The 22,096-nt window shown below is 35.3% G+C and overlaps 1 protein-coding gene across 2 annotated transcripts; it reads left to right on the top strand.

Moving 5' to 3' along the window:
• Positions 1-1,512: 1,512 nt before the first annotated feature.
• LOC120607073 (ATP-dependent RNA helicase DDX3X-like) lies at positions 1,513-16,264 on the top strand. Of its 2 annotated transcripts, none has more exons than XM_039868678.1 (17): positions 1,513-1,773; positions 4,320-4,380; positions 5,792-5,839; positions 8,153-8,282; positions 9,098-9,253; positions 9,332-9,431; positions 9,795-9,930; positions 10,870-10,955; positions 11,207-11,305; positions 11,390-11,550; positions 11,896-12,040; positions 12,153-12,297; positions 12,498-12,679; positions 12,764-12,881; positions 13,117-13,270; positions 13,543-13,676; positions 13,868-16,264. In XM_039868678.1, exons 1-17 carry the CDS (start codon positions 1,729-1,731, stop codon positions 13,945-13,947), a joined length of 1,980 nt encoding a protein of 659 aa, XP_039724612.1. In that variant the 5' UTR covers positions 1,513-1,728; the 3' UTR covers positions 13,948-16,264. The 2 variants fall into 2 exon arrangements, with proteins under 2 accessions (XP_039724612.1, XP_039724610.1); XM_039868676.1 differs by having other exon boundaries at positions 1,516-1,773; positions 13,540-13,676.
• Positions 16,265-22,096: the final 5,832 nt, after the last annotated feature.

The raw sequence follows: 22,096 nt of genomic DNA, 5'->3' as shown, positions 1-22,096 counted from the left end.
AGACTGTACTGCCACCATTTTGGAAAATATTACCATCAAGAGCAACACTACATATATAAAATATGGACACATTTTATTTGTATTGTGGCTGAATGGGACAGCACTTGACTGTTGTCAGTGAGATAATGAAGGACATTTACCTATTAAATATTTTATTACATATGATTTCCCTTTCAGTTCTTTGTGTTAGGTCATTTGGGGGAGAAACTGTATATGGGTGGGTATAACTTAGTTCATCTATGAATTTGATTTTAGGATGGTGAAAGTGTTGTTAGAAAACATTTGCTATAAAGGTGTTACCTACTTCAGGTGATACTGAGAAGTTGGCAAAGCATTGAAGTTGTTTGTTTGAATCACATTTGAGTATTTAAATTTTGAAACTGAAAAGCAGAAAAGTTTTTTATGTGTTAAATGTTTTGAGAATGAAGTTATTTGAACCCAACATCAGGAGCGCCTATAAACGTGGTGCAAATCCTTTTATATGTAACGATAAGAGAAATGGAGGAGCGTTTAGGAATTCTCTGTACATGCTGCCGCTCTTTATGTTATCTTTCATTAGAGAGGCCTGTGGTGCTGGATCTGGACCAAAGCACCTAGAAGAGGACTACAAAAAGTGATACTTGTGATGGCAGCAACACATTTTCTTCAATTTACCAGCCACCTTAGCAGCCTCAGGGTCACTGAGAGCTTAGGCAGCAGTATTAACTAGACGACGTGGATCGTTGGGGAAAATAAAAAGGCTAATATAGCTGGAGTGGCGGTCGGGGGCGGAGAGAGGGTAGTGGGAGGAAGAGGTGGGGCAAAGGATGTCTTCAGCAAGGTGAGTTATCATTAGCGTCATTCAGTGTATAATTGTTTTACTGTTCCCTCACCACGTGACGCGGAGGCCGCGTCTGCATGAAACCGACACTGCCCACTAGGAAACCTGAGGGGCGTGGGGTTTCTGGCTTAACCTCCGCAGCCTAAGCCATTCACACCCGGCAGCTCTGGCCGCCGGCTGCGGTTTCCTGCTCCGGTTTCCGCCCACTCTCGGGTGAGTTCGTCTGTCAATCTCGTGTTTTTTCGCCTCCCCAGACGGAGGATTCTACTCGAGCCACCGTTGACAACTCTACAACATGCGCAACGCGGTTGATGCTTGGGGTCACGTGATTCTCAACATTTTTCGGTTTTGTGCTTTTTTTGACTAGTTCTGCTTTAGGGGGCTTTCCAAAGGCATGTAAGGGCTAGTTATAAAAGAGATGTTTTATGAAACTTATAATTCCTGGAACGGAAAGAGAAGATAAAGGGAAAACGGTATAGAAAAGAGGAAAACCGAGAAGGTGTGGAGGAGCGTGGGAGAGAGGAGTATATTGGCTTTGTAAGATTTCTCATCTGTCGCGCGCGGGAGACTGCGAGTTCTCTCAAATTTTCAAGAATTCCTACACATTACAGAAGGGCGCGAGGAAAAATTCTCGCGCATTTTGAGAGCGTTTGAGCGCCGGACTTCGTAGAATATCTCGCGATGTTATGATTAAACGAACGCGAGTTAGGTCAGGCAGAGGTAACGGTAGAGACAAAGGAGTTGGAGCAGTGGGCAAAGGAGGAAGGTGGAGCTTTACGTGCTGACGTAAAGCCGTGAAGTGGGTATATTACGGCAGTTGCCAAGCTGTGTACTTCAGAGAGCGGTCCCCTGACATCTTCATAAGCTGGATCTGCACTGAGTCTCCGCGTCTTCGATTCGCTTCAGGCATGAGTCATGTGGCGGTGGAAAATGCGCTTGGTCTGGACCAGCAGGTAAGTCTAAATGTGCTTATTGAAACTATGTGTGGATCCCTTTCCCTGTTTTAACGTATGTTGCGGGTTAATAGACACTTTAATTTCTCTCTTCCTGATTCAGTGTGGTTTGCGGTGGGTGGGACTCTTAGCTGTTGGGGAAAGAAACTAGGTTAATTCTTGTAGAGGCTACGTGGAAAAAAGACGAGGCATTAGCGATAACTGGTATTGTAACTTGGGCCGGGTTCCGGCCTGGCTTGAGGTATTGGTCTCCGGCCATGCATAATGGCGGCTTTTGTGTATTTGTGTGATCTTGCAGAGGTACATGTGAGAACAGTGACTGGTTAGTGTTTAGATGGAAGTACACCAAAGATGACTATTCTTTGTGTCGACGGGTTTGGTTCTTACTGGACAGCCTACATTCAGGCCTACAGGCGTTGTTTGTGTGGAAGCAGAAGGCGGACTGCACCCACGGGATATGTGGTGGGGGAGCAGTGGGACTTTCTTGGGGTAATGGCGGCGGTCTCCTTTGTTTGGACTGTGTACCGCGGCCGTCAACTAATAGAAGGCCGGGTCCTGCGGGACTTGAGCAGGCGGCTAACGATAAGACACCAGAAAGCAGCAATCTTGTTCTCCTCCGGAGGCTTCCTGCCTCTAGGTCTGTGGATGACGAGGCTGTGTTTCCGGAGCGGAAAGTTTTGTGACGCAGAAGAGCCGGAAAGGGATAGTGAGAAGGGGAGGGAAGAATGGCCGCTCCGTGCCTCCCTTGACCCGTGTGTGGAGATATGGAAGTTCGACGCTTTCGCGGACTCATCTCCGAGGTTAGGGATCTGAATAAGTTCAGAGTTACTGAATGGCCATTACCCGACAGTTGTCTTTATTTATTTACTTATTTTTTGTATCTATTCATAGGTTAGGCGCTTGAGTAGATCGAAGCCGGTGCATATAAACGTTTTGTCATTTACTTTGTTCAGTGTAAGGGAGAAAACATTGATAAGTCAAACCCTGGACCTGCCCTCTTCATTGGAGCAGTTACGGGTGGGAATTGCAGTATGGGATTTAAGACGACTAGTTACAGGCTTTTTCCCTCAGGCAGGAAATTTCGTTACCGTGGTAACCTCCACAAAAACTCTACAGCGAATCGTTCTGACACTTTAAGTGAACAGTTTGTCTCGGCTTCTATCTTCAACGTTTTACAGAGAGACTTGATTTAGGACATAATCTTGTCATACAAATACTTTATAAACAAATGTCGTGAAACAATGCATACTGACACTACTTTCTAACTTTTAATATAATGTAATTTATTTGAGGTACTTGTCTACTAATACAATATTTTCCTGCTAACAATATGGTTATGTTATTGCCTACAGTTTGTTGAGACTTCATATGTTAGACCATAGTAATTGAAAATCTGATATCAATAGTACAGACAGTCGAATTTGCAACATTTTCTGTGTAGGTGGAATCCATTTTAACTTTTTATAAACTTTGCTCTTCAGAATCTCTTGAACTTAGTACTGAGCAAACTCGACTTGGAAAAACTTGGAATAATTGAAAGAGTAATATCTTAATTGATAATGCATGTAATTTTTCATGCACTTAGGTTGCCTACCACCTGTTCGCAAAGGATATTTGCTATTATGTTTAAAAACACTTAGACATAAGTTTTTAAACATAATTGCAAATCTCAGTTTTTAAACATAATAGCAAATATCTTTAGACATGTCTAAGTTTTTAAACATGATAGCAAATATCCTTTGCAAACAGGTGGTAGCAACCTTTTTGCTTTGGTCTTTTATATTTTTTAAAATTTATTTTGGCAAATAATTATTGTACTGCTTCTAAGTACTTAGTTCTTGGTTGATTATTACAAAATGCAATAAAGTAAAATGACCTTTTCCCTAAGATACTGAAATCACTGTGAAGGGACAGGTAGATATTAAGATTAGATATTGCTTTTCAAAAGTATTGAAAGTCATTAATGCCTACTGTTTCTGACCAACTTATCACTAAAATGGAAAAAGTAAATACTGCCTTCACAGTGTAGCAGTCATTAAATATACACAAAGTTTAATGTCACAGTACTCACTATGTGATGGGTAATGGTGGTGTTGCTGCTTAGGAATTTATTCACATTAAAACCAGTTGAACAGTTTTTGGGGGATAAAGAATTAAGTAATCTTCAAACTGTCATAACGCTTTTTAGGGAAACTTTTATGCTTAAAATAATACCAAGTAGAAAACCAGTGGCTTTGAGACATTGATGGTAATAATTTAGTTTGGTGATTCAAGAGCTTTTACTTTTAGGAGATTGTAGGGAAAACTTGTTTTGGATAAATGTACTGGTGTGCTCGTGGCGTCTGGGAACTGCCTTTTGCATTTGTCATACTTTGTAGACCTTACAAGCATTAAGAATGACAGACATGGCAGCTAACTAGTAAATGCTACTGGGTAGGATTGGAATTTAGGACTTCTAATTTGTTAGTAAGGCTATCTGCTTAATTTTTCCCTTAGTAGCCTATATAGTCTGTCAGCTTGTGAACTGTTAATAATCTCTCCTCTAGTTTGCTGGTCTAGACCTGAACTCTTCTGATAATCAGAGTGGAGGGGCAAGTACAGCAAACAGTAAGTAAATTTTTGTTGTTGTTGTTGTTTAGAATCTTTATTAGAACTAAGTGTTAAAATATCATTTTTTTTAATTTGAAGTTAAAAAATTTCCTCCTCTTTTTGCCTATAAATATTTGAAGTATTTTGGCATGTCTGGATAATGAGACTTTTTTTAAAGGGACAGTTAATATTTTGTAGAAAGTTAGTTCAGTATTCACATTATTCAGAAACTGATGTCCAGTATAAATCCTGGCCAAGCTTGAAGGAGATGAGGATTTGTCCATCTCTTGTCTGAAATATGTTAAACCTAACTAAGGGAACCTGTATGTTTTGTGGTTTAGTTACTACAACTCATTTCCCACAAAGAACCAGAGACTTAACAATAGAAGTATACTATTGTTTCTTAGGTGGTATTTAGGATTAAAATGTCAACCTTGTAAAATGCTTTGGAAAGTTAAATCTTTTGAAAAAAAAACAGTGTGTTGGGGGGACATTTTTATTTATATATATATTTGTTCATTTATTTTGAGACTATTAGGTTTTACTGTTTGGAGAGGGAAAGGATTCTTTATTTGGCAGCAGATCTCAGCAGCTTGGGACTTAGATTTTTAAGAAAGAAGTTGATATACTCTGAAAAGCTTCTTTATATCTGGTTATTACATATTGAATCTTATATGCCATTGTATGAATTTATAAGGACTTAATTATGCTAATAATTTAGGATACTTAATTCCATCTAAAGTTAGAGATTTAATTAAAATTGGAATTTTTAGGTAATAGTTAACATCCTTCTTAGTTGATATTGTGACTTAAATAGTTGACACTGTGACTTGAATTCTTTTGTTTCTTAATTATACGCTAGGCTGTTAACTTAAATCAGGAAACTCAAAGTTAATAGTATCAATTTCTCCTTGGAATTATTTTTATTTTAGAGATTTTATGTATTTTTATTGTCTTTACCAGTGGAAACAGACTTTGGGTTAATTGAAATTCATTAATTGATTCAGTAGCTATTATTTTTTTAATAGGCTGTTTTGTTACAGTAATGATTATGTTTTAAATGTTGTAATTTGTGTAACAGATTCCTGACATTTAGAGCCTTTTGTCAAGTAACCAGTAGTGATAGTTACTAAAATGTATTTGGTTTGAGGATTTTTAAAAAATCCATGTTTCCAAACTTGCTATCTCCCCTACCTTTTTTTTTGTTTGTTTTGGTTTTTGGTTTTGTTTGGGGGTACCTCCCCTTTTTTTTTGGTTCAGAGTAAAAAGTCTTAATTAACAATAACCCACTTTTAGATATTTTTCTCCTGTTGCAAGATATTTAAAGAGGTGTGAAAAGTGTGTTTTCAAGGACCAGTTTTTAAATAAACATTCTTGTAAAAAGGTGTCTTGGATATGATAGGCTTTTAATTTTACATTCTCTCTTTAGAAGGGCGTTATATACCTCCTCACTTAAGGAACAGAGAAGCATCTAAAGGTTGGTGATCTTGACAACTTTTACTGTGTTTAAAGGTCAATTAAAGCTTAGGGAAAATGAGATAACTTTGGAAAGTGTATGTACAATTTTTCTTTAGTGCTTCTGTTTTTAAAAACTAGCACTTCTAACTTTAAAAGAGTTAATGTTGCATAATCCACACTTTTTTTTTACCAATTTTGAACCCAAAGTTTAATTAGTATAATTACACTAGTATAGGTTCACTACTTTTGTGCTTTGTAAACATTGATGTGGTTTCATTTTGAAAGAGTTGTGTTTGTATGTATGCGGTGGGAGTCCCTATTAGGTAAAACAACTAACCACATGGTAGTAAAGCCCTACTTACTGCTGTCTTGAAATATTGCCACAATGAAAATGGAATTATTGCAGAGTAGTCAACAATTCTAGAATTACTCAGCAAGTTGGAGGGATTGTTCTCAGCTTTTTTTCTATAAATTTAATTTGAAAGGTTTTGTCTGCAATGTTTTGAAAATACCTGATGCCTTTTAGTATTAAGTTTTTAATATAGAGTGATAGGAACCCTTTTGAGTGATAGGAACCTATTGCAGTTTTAAGTGCTGTATACTCACCCAGATGGGGATCAATAAGGCAAAGGTCAGTAAAAGTAAAGCCAAAAGGAAAGAAGGTAGATAAAGAAGTGGAGCGAAGTGGGGAGGATAAATTGTAGCTTGTGATTGGGTATTCTGCCTCCAAGGTATAATATGTAGTTTATAGCATTAAACATTTATTTGTCTACCATATGATCACTTAGCTAATGATAGGATTTTTTATTTTTCCTGAAAGTAAACAGTTTTCTGGCATGGGTATTCCTCCAAATGTATCTGGCTGGAATTGCATCTAAGGTATACTAAATATTTTAAATGGAGTTGGCAGTATCTTAGAAAGTTGAGAAATGAAAGACACCTTAAAAACAGCATTTTTCCAGCTAGTAAAGCCAGCTGGCTTGCTACTAGTGGAGCTATAAAGCAGAGGGAAAATAACAATAAATGTCTGAATCTAGGTATCAGCTTAATTGTTGAATGAGTTTACCTGTGTCACCTTCCTTTTTCTGTCTGTAGATGTGTTTTTAGAGAGATGCCCATATAGAAATAAGGCAAGGATGGGTTCCCCCCCACACCCATTATGTCTGACTCTCACTAAGCTTATAGAAATAAATATTTTTGGACTCCTAGGATTTGACAAATAGTAGACATTATTGCCTGGGTTATGAATTTTCTTAGAGTTCTTATGGGAAAATGTGTTTGCTCTAAATGTTTTACCATTCTGTACCTGAAGTTGTCACGTCATTAAAACCCAGTGGTAATTTTTGAATACAGTTACTTTTCACTTTTCAGGAGTCCTCAAAAGTCTGCTGGGACAAAATAACTTTGAAACTCCTTTAATATTGACTACTTTCACTTTATTTCTTTAGGTATTACACTAAGCCAGTTTGTTTATTTATGGAAGATGCTCAACTGATTTGTCATAATTATATCATTAATAGTAGGTTACTATCAACGTGTCTTCTCCAAGTTATTTCATTAAATAAGTCTCTCTCGTTCACCATGACACCATATGACTATGTTGAGCATAATTCAGTGTGTGAACTTTGGGGTTTCATCTTTTATGAATATAGAAATTCTCTGTCCTAATATATTTTACATACTTTTTTTATTGGTAATTGTGTTGTAGATCTCTTAATTTAACCTCTTCTTTAGATACAGTACAGTATCTGGGAATTCCAAACTGTGTATTGCATGTCTGCTATATAATAAATATTTTAAATCAATTTTTGTATTTAGCATTTGTGAGATTTATATTTAGGGATGGGACATAACAAAAAAGTAGCTTAGAGCTCTTCTAGCTTCTGCCTGTGAGGTTAAAAATTCGCGGGAGGCACTTGGGATTCCTCTGAGAGCAGCCATAGTTTTAAAAAAGGGTCTTACCATAGTCTTGTTAAAATGATCTCTATGGAGTAGGCTTCTGTTTTATAAATCTCTTGGGGGATGTATTCTTTCAGTATTTCATTTTTTAGATCATGAGTTTACTTTGCATAATAATTTACGGTGGGAAAGATGATTAAAGATAGTAAAAATTGTTTACTGATGAAAACCAATTATGTAAATCATGTTTCTTTTTCAAATGTTCTGATAAAAGTAATGCCTTTAACACTTGGTTCTGCTTCACCGCACCACCACCTTCCCTATTGCCCAAAGGATAAAATAAGAGAGACTGTCTATGACTAGGCACTTATATGGAAAGACAGAACTTATGTAAATTAATGCCAATTTCTAATTTTGGGGGTTTTTTTGGAAGGATTCTATGATAAAGGCAGTTCAGGATGGAGTTCTAGTAAAGATAAGGACGCATACAGCAGTTTTGGGTCTCGAGATTCAAGAGGAAAGTCCAGTTACTTCAGTGATCGTGGCAGCGGATCAAGGGGAAGGTAAATTATTCTCAGCTTGCAAGTGTGTGTACAATACCAGTTTAGGAACCAGCTCTTAATTTGATACATTATCATTTTTATACATTTCTTGATCCTTAATCATTGTATTTTCCTTAACAGACCATTTTTCTATTACGAATTTTTGGTTAATTAATTATTGGCTCTAAAAAGTCTTTGCTAGGTTCTTAACTTCTAAACAGAAATTACATGGCAGTAAGAATGTTATTTGACCTCGTTTTTATGTTATTACAGCTTCTCTATAGAAGTTAGACATTTTTTATGATTGTGTAAGTGTAGTAAATTGAGAGAACTTAATATCTGTGGTTGGTTCTGTATTTGTTTTTCACAAAGCATACTAAAACTAAAAACATTAATTTTTGTCATGTAAGTGGATTTTTCTTTTTATCCAAAGGTAACTAGGACAATTGGTATTTGTTATTTCTTTGTTTTTCTATCAAGTGTATTTAGATTACTGTAAAATGAAGATATGTAAGTACTTACTGGTTACAGGTACTGTAAAACTTAATTCTTAGCATTTGAGAACTATTTAAGCTATCTGTTTTGTAAAAAGTTCTAAAGAGTGTTGAATTTTTGAAATAAAGTTCGTAAATTATACATAACCATTGGTTAAGTAGACAGCCTTATTTCACAAATGATGAGGTAGCCAGCGTTGAATCGTTAGTATCTTTGAAAGGTAACTGTGACTAGTGATTCAATATACAAATACAATTCAATATACAAATACCTGTATATTGAATGATGTTAAGATGATATTGGCTAATTGATGTACTCTATCAATTACTTGTGCTGTTCAGATTTGATGATCGTGGTCGGAGTGACTACGATGGTATCGGCAGTCGCGACAGGACTGGCTTTGGCAAATTTGATAGGAGTGGACACAGTCGTTGGTGTGATAGATCAGATGAAGATGATTGGTCAAAACCACTTCCACCAAGTGAACGCTTGGAGCAGTAAGTTTTTGAAATGTATGTTGATTGTTAAGAAACTTACTACCTATTATAATATATATAATAATCATTTTATTTTAGGGAGCTGTTTTCTGGAGGAAACACTGGGATTAACTTTGAGAAATATGATGATATTCCAGTAGAGGCAACCGGCAATAACTGTCCTCCACATATTGAAAGTGTAAGTTATTTTTTTGTTTTTATTTATCTTTTATTTGTTTGATATTTAAACAGTTCTTTAAAGTTTCCACTAAAAATATCTTAAGTTATGAAAAAGGAGAGACTAAAATTAATGTTACTATTATGAGTAATCTTGCAGTGGAGAGAATGTCAAACATGACCCCAAAACTACTTTTGTGCATTAGACTTGGGTCCATTTTCTTTAAAAATATATTGATTTTCCTGGGGGGGGTACTTAAAATTAACTATAAACTCAATCACAAATAGACATTTAGTTAGTTTCTTTTATTCTTAGTATAACAAATTGCAGCAGGTAGGGTATTTATACTTGTCTCTGTTTGATTTGGTTAAATTTCTTTGACAGTTCAGCGATGTTGAGATGGGAGAAATTATTATGGGGAATATTGAGCTTACTCGTTATACTCGTCCTACTCCAGTACAAAAACATGCCATTCCTATTATCAAAGAAAAAAGAGATTTGATGGCTTGTGCCCAAACAGGTAACTTTACTTGTTGAATAAAAGTTAGTAGGTTAATTGGGCTTCTTTTAAATAGAATTAATTTCTGCATAGAGACTTGAATCTTGTGTTTAGGCTGACTTTAAGCTGGGTAAGGATTAGGAGAGGATCTCTCTTTTCTTTTTTGGATCCTTCGGGTGAAAGTAGTGTTTTCTTCAGAGAATTATGGGGAAGTCTATAACAAATTGTTAGCCTGGTGTTAACTGTAGTAGGGGAAAATAGTTAATGCAGTAGAGGGAAAGTTAGCAACATAATTGGAATAGGAAGTATAAAATCACAGAAGAGCCTACGATCCATAAAAATGTGAGTGTAGAAAATGAAAGATGCCTTCTACCTAATACTTGGGAATTGAAGAATGGGAGAGTGGGGGTGGTTTAGTCCTATATCAGAATTTGGCCTGGGTAAAACATGTAAAAGATAGAAATATATAAAACTTGAATCATTTGTTAATACATTTGCTATAAGAAGTAGTAGAATTACATCTTTTATACTTAACCAGTCTTTGGGCCAAACTCAGCACATGATTTTTAAAATAACATTTTATTGAAACAGCTATACCCAGTGAATGGAGACAGACTGATCTGTAAAGCCCTTTACTGTTAGATTCTTCAGAAAGTTTGCTTTGCTAATTGTGCTTTACTTTCCAGAATGTAATAGCACCAAAAAAAGTATTGAAATTGAAGTTGATACCAGTTTAGAGATAAATGGTTGTGTTTTTTGTTCAGAGTGAAATACAAAGGAATGAATGTTGCATTGTTTAAAAGGACACAGAAGTCATTTGGCATTATTTGCTTAGCTATGTAAATTACCCTATTTCCTAGAAAATTTATGCGTAGAGTTAAGTAAATTTATCTTTTATTAAAGGACATTTGGAACACTTTATTAATATTCAAAGTTAAATAGCCAGTATTTTTTTAATAGGGTCTGGAAAAACTGCAGCATTTCTTTTGCCCATCTTGAGTCAGATTTATGCAGATGGTCCAGGCGAGGCTTTGAAAGCTGTGAAGGTAAAGGTTTCTTTATAAAATAAGTTTGCTTAGAAAAATTTTTATGAATATCTGCTGGGATCTTTCTTTTTAAATGATACTACATATACTTTATATTTATTTCTGCAGATTTTCTTTTCAATCTATTTCTGCAGTAAAAACTCATTCGGGGATGTATTCCTTAAATTACAGACAGATTTTTGCTGTTACAACTTTAAAAAAGAATAATAGTGTTGGATCTTTGAGTCTAATAAATTATACTTCTTTCTTAGGAAAATGGAAGGTACGGACGCCGTAAACAATATCCAATCTCTTTGGTTTTAGCCCCAACAAGAGAATTGGCTGTACAGATCTATGAGGAAGCCAGAAAAGTAAATACATATTTTATTGATTCTTCCTATGATTCATTGATTCTAATGATGTTTTTATGACCACTTAACATTCTTTGCTTATAGTTTTCGTACCGGTCTAGAGTTCGTCCTTGTGTGGTTTATGGTGGTGCTGATATTGGTCAGCAGATTCGTGACCTGGAACGTGGATGTCATTTGTTAGTTGCCACTCCAGGACGTCTAGTGGATATGATGGAAAGAGGAAAGATTGGATTAGATTTCTGCAAGTATGTTAACTTTCTACAGATTATAACTTTTTTAAAATAATGGTAATTTTTAGTATTTTACTGGTATTGTCTTAATTTTAAGATAAAAAAATTTAATAATTGAACTTTCTACATAGGGTTTGAAAATTATTGATTGAAAATTACAGTTAACCTTTGTGCTTCATTGAAAAAATAATAGCTAATTTGGTTGTATGATCAATGTTTTTTACATGTGTCATATTATTAGGCTAGAATGTTAGAATGACTTATATTAACACAATTATAGACTATAACTTGTCTATAATTGTGTTAATATAAGTCATTCTGAGTTTTACATCAAATTCTAAACTGAGTATTTTATAACAGGTACTTAGTATTGGATGAAGCTGATAGGATGCTGGATATGGGGTTTGAACCTCAGATTCGTCGTATAGTTGAACAAGATACTATGCCACCAAAAGGTGTTCGCCACACAATGATGTTTAGTGCTACTTTTCCTAAGGAAATACAGGTATTTTTTTATATAAATCTTTTTAGAATATGTGTATATAAGTAATCAATTATCTTCAGTTAATTAGAAAAATTTAAGTAGATAATAAGTTAGAGTTTCTTTTCTTTTTTAGATGCTTGCTCGTGATTTCTTGGATGAATATATCTTTCTGGCTGTAGGCAGGGTTGGTTCCACCTCTGAGAACATCACACAAAAAGTAGTTTGGGTGGAAGAGTCAGACAAACGGTCATTTCTTCTTGATCTCTTAAATGCAACAGGTAAAAACGTAAATAGTAATAGTGTGTCAGGAGTAAGGAGAATGCATTTGGATCCCTAACCCCTGCCCTGCCTTTTTGCTCACCAAAGCCTTAAAGCTTACTTTGATGAGCTTACGTGTTTAACTAAGCCAGTCAACGATTAGATCAGTCATTGATGCTAATTTGCTGTCAGTAATTAAACCTTATATATAATTTTCCAGGGAAAGACTCACTGACTTTAGTGTTTGTGGAGACCAAAAAGGGTGCTGATTCTCTGGAGGATTTCTTATACCACGAAGGCTATGCTTGTACCAGCATCCATGGAGACCGATCACAGAGAGATAGAGAGGAAGCCCTTCACCAGTTCCGATCAGGAAAAAGCCCAATTCTAGTGGCTACAGCTGTATGTATATTTTTATTTTTGAGTTAAGCATGTTTAAATATTGTTGTTGTTGTTGTTGTTGTTTTAACAAAAGTTATTTTTCAGGTGGCGGCAAGAGGACTAGACATTTCAAATGTAAAACATGTTATCAATTTTGATTTGCCAAGTGATATTGAAGAATACGTACACCGGATTGGCCGTACGGGACGTGTAGGAAACCTTGGTAAAGTGTTTAGTTTGATTATTTGACACAGAATGTTAAATTATAATCTTTATTTTCAAAGGGAAATCTGACATCAGCTGTGAGACAATTAAAAGGTTTTGTTTCAATCTCCTAAGTTGGTTACAGTGCAAATTATGTTAAATTTTTGTGTTTTACTAGTGTTCTAAATATTAAAGTAAGAATAGCAAGATATTTTTTGGCAACAAACTAAATGTACTTTTTTGGACTCTTATAGGCCTTGCGACCTCATTCTTTAATGAAAGAAATGTAAATATCACAAAAGATTTGTTGGATCTTCTTGTTGAAGCTAAACAAGAAGTGCCATCTTGGTTAGAAAATATGGCTTATGAACACCACTATAAGGGTAGCAGTCGTGGACGTTCTAAGAGGTACAGATTGTTTTTGAGCCTTTATTCTTTACTGTTTGCTTTGCGTAGGAAGTTATTTTCAAGGTTTACTAAAAAACTGCCTCTGATTTGGGCAAGGGATATTATTAAGGTGACATGGAATTAAATGTCAGCTATTAACTACTGAGGCCTTTTGAAACATTAGAGGAATTCACTGCAATGGAAATTGAGTTGAGAAATCAGAAATTGAGGTTTGAGAAGTTATGTATAGGAATACTTGTAAACAACTCAGATGTCTTTCTTTATATTAGTAGATTCAGTGGAGGATTTGGTGCCAGAGACTATCGACAAAGTAGTGGTTCCAGCAGTTCTAGTTTTAGTAGTAGTCGTTCAAGCAGCAGCCGCAGTGGTGGAGGTGGTCATGGCAGCAGCCGAGGATTTGGTGGAGGTAATGTTAATTTTCCTTTTTTATATTTTGGAAAAGTTTTCTTTTAATACATAATTTAAGAAATTTTATTTTCAAAGCACAAAATTTAATATAGATTTATTTTATTAGGCTTATATCAAAGTATTTGAGAAAGAAGGGAAAAAAAGATACTTAGGCTGACCTATTTTCTCTTTTTAAACATTTCTTGATAGGTGGCTATGGAAGCTTCTACAATAGTGATGGATATGGAGGAAATTACAACTCCCAGGGGGTTGACTGGTGGGGCAACTGAACCTGCTTTGCAGCAAAGTCAACCCTTTCAAATCAAAACAAGTTAATACAGAAACCACATGTAACTTAGACTATAATGTTTAGCTTCAAGAACTTGCAGTACATTACCAGCTCTGATTCTGAAAATTCACAGGAGCTCACAGTTACAAGAAAGAACAATCAACAAGCCCTTTTCAGAAGCTGAAGACTTAAGTGCTGTAGTTTGGATTAACTCTTCTCCTGTTTATTTCCCATCCCAAACTGCATTTATAATTTTACAACTTGAGAATCATTTGTTTGTTAATGTACTGTGACTTTAACTTTAGACAACTTATTGTTTTGTTGTCCTGTTGGCTCAGTAATGCTCAAGATACCAATTGCTCTGACAAAATAAATTTGCTGAACTCAGGCTAAAATCAAACCTTGGCAAATGGTGTGATACAACTTAACAAAACAGGAGTCATCAATTTATCAATAAATAGTTTAAGGGAAATTATTAGGCAGTAGCCTGTGTTAGGACTTTCTGATACATAACAGACTGGGGAGAAAAACATCTTAAAGTGGAATTGGTTTATAATGTGGCAAACTACTATGTTAAAGTTCTGACTTGCTCACTCTATCCTTATAGCTTTTAAATATGCCATTCCAGTCATGATGAGATGGCATGAGTGATACATCCTTGCATTTTTCAAAGCACTCTTCAGAGTTAATAAAAGTAAATGGAGCAATTCCTCTCTTAATGTTACTAATTCTAAGCTAGGTAAATATGGGCATACTATTAACAGCGAAAGTTTAAAAGTTTGTTGAAAAAGTTTAGGGTAAATTTTTATCTAATTTTGTTATTTTAATGCCTGCCATAAATGAAAAGGTAGAATGAGACCATGGCAACTAATGGTCCTCTTCATGGGCCTGTTTGCATTTTGGTCTTCATGCATGCTAGTGTTAATGTTTTTTGGTCAAGAGAATACCAGCAGGAAGGTTATACAGCAGGCTTTATTTTAATGACTATTTACATTACTCTGTTTAAGCTGCGTTGAAATGTTAAAATGGCTTACACTTGTAGACTTCATAAATCAGAGAACAAATTCTTGACATCACACAAATTAGAACTATGTACTAAACTGCATAAGGTGTCATTTTATATAGTGCAGTTTAGTTATATTTTAGTCGCAAAGGTTTTCATTGTATTTACAGTCTCTTGATGCTAAATTTGGCCAAAGATGATTGTCCACCACTAACAATGATTCTGCCACTTGGAATTTTATGCTTATTTTGTGGGCAGAATGCAGTGATCTTTACAAACTAATCTTATGTCGTAAAAAAGCAAAATTTTCTTAAAAGTGCAATAGATTTTCAAGCATATTGTGCCTTGTTCTATAACTTTATTAAGTAGGTGCACTTGACAGTATTGAGGTCATTTGTTATGGTGCTATTTCAATTAGTATAGGTTTAGGCTCTTGTACATTTTGCCCATAACTTTTTACAAAGTACTTATTTTATTGCACATTCAGAGAATTTTATATATATATATGTCTTGTGTGTTGGTCCTTAAACTTTCATTCTTGTTTTATCAGAGATGTTGAATGCAACCTGTTAACTAGATTCTAAAATTGTATTTGGGACCACAGAATGATAGTTGGGAAGAAACAATTTGCACATGACAGATTTTAGATACTTTTTGCTGCTAGTTTGTGTAATATTTATTGAACATTTTGACAAATATTTATTTTTGTAAGCCTAAAAGTGATTCTTTGAAAGTTTAAAGAAACTTGACCAAAAGACAGTACAAAAACACTGGCACTTAAATGTTGAATGTCACCATATGTGAATAATATATTTCGGGGTAGTGTGAGCTTTTAATGTAAGTCTTATTAAATTTAAGTCCAATTAACCAGACCCGGCACTGGCAATATAGCTAGCTGTACTTTCTGACAAAAATGTAAGACAAAATTGGCAACTTGAAATTAAAACATGCCAAGGTTTTGATACACTTGTCTTAAAATATTAATGACACACTTCTAAGCACTTATGGAAGTGTACACATTATCAAAGATTCTCTGAGGTTTGTTTCGTTATGTGTTTTGTTTTTAGTAACTGTCTAGCATATTTGCAGCCCTCGAACATGTGGTTAGCTTTGTATATTGCCATAAAAGTGACTTTTACGTTCATTTTTATCAGCCAGCAGTATTTTCCGCAAATAAGGATGGATTTAAACTTGCTGAATGTAGACATTGAACCTCAAGTCACCAGAAGTTCAGTAATTGCTTATTGTATTAGTTTTAGATGCTAGCACTGCATGTGCTGTATTCTGATTTTACTAAAATAAAAAGTTAAATCTTTTTGCTGTCGGTTGTGACTTAATAAGAGAGGTAGAAATGAAATGTGCTTCGAACCTAAAAGATTGGAAATCACGTATCTGTTATCTATCAAAGCTGTGTGTGAAATACCTCTTCATGAAGCAAGAAGTACTGTGCCATAAGTACTTGAATAATGGGTGGTATAAGGTTGAGATATAGGAGCAGGGTTTTTATTACAAATCTCAAAGGCTTGTGTAGCATGTAGTATTGATCTATTTAAGGAACAAATGTTCATTGGAACAGGTCAGTTACAGTAGAAATAGCATAGGTACCCAGTCTCCAACTTCCATTCCTTCTGTTGGCTAATAATACATTATTTCCACACACCAATATAGGCAGCTACTACCAATTAGTGTATAAGAGCCAAAGCAGCTTGACATGTTTACTGTGAAAAAACTTTTAAGGAGGTCAAAACTTTCCATCACTGTTAAAAGGTAAGCACTATCCTGACTTACCTGTTATTTAACTTTTGTAAATTAAATTATCGTTTATATTTTACAGTATCTTTCACTCAGTGTTACATCTAGTCAATTGTGTTCTGGATTGAATGGAGTATGAATTAGTGGGAATTTATAGCCAAGAAATAAGTTGAGGTCCAGGACTGGAAAATTGCTAATAGGAAGGACAATTGGTATAAGGGTAGGGGATTGCTGAGTAACCTAACAGGACCCTTGGAGAAGGCAAGTTGGGGTTGTTACATACCTATGGTGGAGTGGAGAATGGACAGGGAATGAAGAATCTCACTGTCTTAGAGTAATCAGATATTTAGGATGGGATTCTGGCTAAGATGATTTAGGATTTTTGCTAAAATTGAGCACAAAGACTTCAATTTTGTAATTTAGCCTTAGGGTCAAAAATTCTTCAGGACATTGACATTTCGAGAATAATTTGCACTGACAAGAAGTTAGATTATTTAAAATCAGGCTTCCCTACAACATTTGAAATGTGGTTGGGATCTGAATGTTTGTACCGATGACATACCAGGGAATTGAAATTTTTAAGAATGAAATACAGATTTCTCAGTTATAAAAATTAGTATATGACTCTTCCATAAAAAACCATATTTTAGTGCACATTTGCAAAAGTGTTTCCAGGGATTTTTTTTTAGTTTAAAATTTGTCAATATATGCAGATTAGAAACCTAAAAATGTACTTCACATAATAGTAATCTGTGCCTAAGGACTTTATATATTTCACATAAAACAAAAAATGCTAGTTTTGAAAATTGGTTCAATTTCACAACGTAATTTAATCAGAAAATCTTATTTCTATGACCACGAAAAAGACTTCAATGGTTTAGATGTTTGTATTGCGGAATATATTGTTCTGGAAAAAATAAATGCAAGTAGGTTGTCCCCAGTTTTGGAAGTTTCATGGCCTCAGTTTTTATCAGTTTTAAGTCAATCCACCTCTGATTATGGTGGCTGACTGTTAGAAATAAACCTTGAAAACTAAATGAAAGTAACTTTTGGTCCCTGCAGAGGTGTGGGGTATTTCTAACTGCAACTTACTCGGCAAATCTGACAATTCAGTTCTGAGATTAACTCCTTGAGTTAGCATAGACCCCACAGATTAAGGGCTTAATCTCATAAGAGTTCTCCATTTCAGATGCTAGATAAAAATGAGGAACCCAGGCTGTGCACACTTTTGCCTATATGGGGTTTCCCATGACCCTTTCACTTTAGGTATACAGTTATTTGCTAGAATAAACTCAGGAAAGTAGTTAATACCAGTTTATTAGAATACAATTTAGAAACAGCCAAATGAAATAGTTTAATAGGGTAAGGTGTGGGCAAAGAGGGATGGTAAAGCTTCCATGCTGTCTTGCTATGTCACCCTCCAGGCACCTTGATGTGTTTACAAACCTGGAAATTCTCTGATGCTCATTGTTGAAGAGATTATAATTAATGTCCAATTCCCATATGCAAGAGGTCAAGGGGTAGTGGTTGAAAATATCTAACCTTTAATCATGTGTTTGGTGCCAGAAATCACTTCCATCATTTCAGAAATTCTAAGGGTTTTAAGAGTTCTCTTTAATTCTTCATAAATTGACAATTATTTTAGAAAGTAATTTGCCTTATTTCAGAAATGCACAAACTGAAGAAATCCACTTTTATAATTATACTTAAAGATAAGTTTACAATATCCATTGTGTTTCTAATAGTGAATACTAGAAATCTACTGGTCAATCATAGGAATTGGTTAATTTACAGTATATCTGTCAAAGAGCGTTATTAAAGATTTAGGTTGCAACTGCCATAAGAACAGAAATCTTAAGAAGTTCTGCCCTGTTATGTGGTGTGAGGGCAGGAACCTCACCTTCATCTTTGTATCTCTACTACTAACTCCTACTGCAGTATCAGATAACCTAATAGGTATGTGCAAGATACACTCAATGAGTGTACAAACAGCTCATTGTGCTTACATGGGCAGACCTGTAACTCAGTGTGGTAATCTCTAAAGGCCACTGCTACATATTTCTAAACTTCAGAAGCTGTGCTATACTCATCTAGAGCAGCAGTCCCCAAGCTTTTTGGCATGAGGTGTTCCTATGGAAGTCTAATACCTGATGATCTGAGGTGGAGCTGAGGCAGTGATGCTAGCCCTGGGGAGTGGCTGCAAATACAGATGAAGCTTCTTATGCTTGCCTGCCACTCACTTCCTGCTGTGTGGCCCAGTTCCTAAAAGGCCATGGACCGGGTACCGGTCCTCAGCCAGGTAGTTGCAGACTTCTGCTCTGGACTGAACTTTGGGAACGACTGTGCTATCAAGGTTATCTTAAAATTTAAGGCCAATTCTTACTCTAATGATTAAGGATCTAGAGATATCGCTTTACGATCTCTTTTTCTCAATATTTATCTTTGATTTGCTAAAGTGTGAGTAGGGGTTATATCACACATGGGATTGAAGAGTGGAGAGTAATTCCTTGATGGAATAGTAAGTTTCAACTGCTATTTGTGGAAGGGAATACTAGTTGGGATACGAGACCATAAGTGACAATAAGGGAAAAAAAACATTGGTGCTATAATAATGTTTTTTTTCCCCTCTATGGCTTTTCACAACCCTCTTTGAACCTCTGCCCACAAGGTTGGAAAAACCCAAATAACTGCCTTTCCGTCTCTCTCATAACTAATTATTGACAAGTGACCTTGCTTGGGTCAGTGAGGCACAGAAGAGTTTGCTTGGCAGACTGGTAAAGAGACAACACTTGTAACAAGTTTGTGGAGAGGCAAGTTGCCAGGGTGGATGAATACCAAACTGTCTTCTGAGATGTAAAGAGGGATCCCAGCAGTACCCTCTGTCCGTGCTTCAAAACTTGTAGAGGTCTAGCTTAAGAATTTAGTTCTCTGTGAAATGTTAAGATGGGGCAGAAGACAGAATTCTTGCTCCTCTGTGAACTAAAATGCTTTAGGGACATATTTTTCTGGTATACACTCCTGTTGGGGTTAGATTACCCTGCTATCATGAAAACTCAAGCTTGAAGATAAGTGTACTACCCTAAACCAATTTTGTTACATTCCTCTTGCAGATTATTGGTCTCTGTTGCAGTTGTTCATAAAAGATACCAGGTGTTCAGTCACCTTATAAATTTTTATCTACCCAGCCAATAGAGAACAAAAGTAGATTTGATACATGATAGAGGCCAAATCTTATAGGCATCATATCTGTGGCAGCTGCTACCTGATTTCTAGCCCCCCATCATTCCAATTTATTTTTAAATTTGGTTTCTGTAGGGATATTTGATATGAATATTTGTGTCCAGGAGCTGCCTTGGGAAATCTGGGTAGCCATGGATTTCTTGTAGCTCTCTTGAGGCAAAGCAGTTCTTGGAACAAGATCTTTGCCTCTCTGATCATTTTTGTTCTCTTCTCTCACCTACTTCCATCTATCTAGAGTTGGACCTGTGTAAAGGGATGAGTTATCAAATAATCTGTGGCTTAAGCCAGAAGGCTTCGTAGGGTCATGACTACCCAGGACTACCAGCCCACTTCTGGCCTGGAAAACTATAGGTGTTTTTACCTTCTAGATTTTAGAAGTACACTCATGAATAAGGCCACAGATTATTTGATAAATCCTTTTACACATTCCTGTTTCTATAAATAAAGATTAATACATGCTATTTTCTCCCTGAGACAAAAGTTTGAATTTGTTTAATGATCCTGCATTTCACTAATAGAACAAAGATTTGAATTTGTCTAATTCTGATTCTCACTCTAAGAATTCTACTCACTAATTGTAGTATGTAAAGAGGACCTCAAATTCTGGTAGTTCTAATTCTCAAAAGCAACAAATAGCAGTTTAGTTTTACTGAAAAAAAGGCCTGCTTCCATGTGCTCAGCTAACATGAATGTGCTTATTAATATAAAAATAACTTATTGAAGCCTAAGGTAGATGTAGCAATAAAAAAAACCTGTAGTTCTCAATTTTTCAATGGCTGTGTGAAAAAAAAATTACTAATACAAATTTGAAATGACTAAAACAATATAATTTAAAAGGATCTTCATTTACATTTTTATCAGTTTTATTAACCTATCTTTTCTCCAAAGGATGGACAATAATCATCCAAAAAGATGAAAAAGTGGATTTATTTTTTATTAACTTCATCAATCTTATTCAGAAAGATAATGCTAACTAGAATTAACACAAATTTAACAATTATTAGTTTTAATTTATAGAAAATGTAGTTTTGAGTAGAACTATACCAATAGGCTAAGTTCACTATTGATATAGAGCCCACTATAGAAAATATTGCTCACTTTACAGGTGAGCACTCTGCATTAATACAAAATGCATTCTCTGGTGAAAGGTCCAGTGGGGCTCACTGAAAAGGAAGCCTTGCAATATTGAAGAATCAAGAATCTGGTTTGTTTTGTTTTTTGGAAGGTTGTAGCTTTTGGCTAGCTTTACCCATTTTGCCGATCATCTACTCCTCACCTCTGGCAATCACCAATTTGATTTCTGTATATACACTTTTGGGTTTTTTTGTTGTTATAGATTTCCCATATAATTGAGAGCACACGATATTTATCTTACTCCAACTTATTTCACCCAAAGCAAAGCCCTCAAGTACTATCCCTGTTATTGCAAATCATGGGATTTCCTTTTTTTATAGCTGAATAGCATTCCATTGTATATACAGCATGTCCTCAATAATGTCGGTTATACCTTTGATGAGATGCTATATGAACTTGACTCTGGTTTATATCACTTAAACTTTGGTAAATTTGGTTTTGTTAAACATTGTTTCACAATAGGTCACAGAACCTATTGAAAGTGTAAATTAACAACTTCCTGTATACAGTCGTGCGTTGCTAAAGAACGTATCTGAGAAATGCAGTATTAGGTGATTTTTGTCATTCTAGGAACATTACTGTGTGGTACTTAAACAAATGTAGGTGATATACCTACACTATGCACATAAGCTGTATGGTACAACCTCTTATTTTTAGTCTATGGACCAGTTCAGCATGTATTCTTATACTAAATACTATAGGCAACTATAACACAAAGGTATGTTTTGTGTATCTAAATAAAAATAATGCAGTGAAAATATGGCGTAAAAGATTAAAAATGATACACTTACAGAGGACATTACCATGAATGGAGACTACAGGACAGGAAAGTGCTCTGGGTGAGTGAGTGGTGATGTGAATATGAAGGCCTAGAACATATTGTACCCATGTACACTTTATAAACACTACATTTAGGCCATAGAAATTTTATTAAAACTAGTTTTTTCTTCAATTAACCTTAACTTATGTAATTTTTTACTTTATAAACTTAAAACTTTTTAAATGTGTTGGACTACTTTAA

Source organism: Pteropus medius, unplaced genomic scaffold (assembly GCF_902729225.1).
Source record: "Pteropus medius unplaced genomic scaffold, Ma_sr-lr_union100, whole genome shotgun sequence".
Taxonomy (NCBI): Eukaryota; Metazoa; Chordata; class Mammalia; order Chiroptera; family Pteropodidae; genus Pteropus; species Pteropus medius.
Note: the sequence above shows the minus strand (reverse complement) of the source record. Positions and strands in the feature narration are given on the sequence as shown.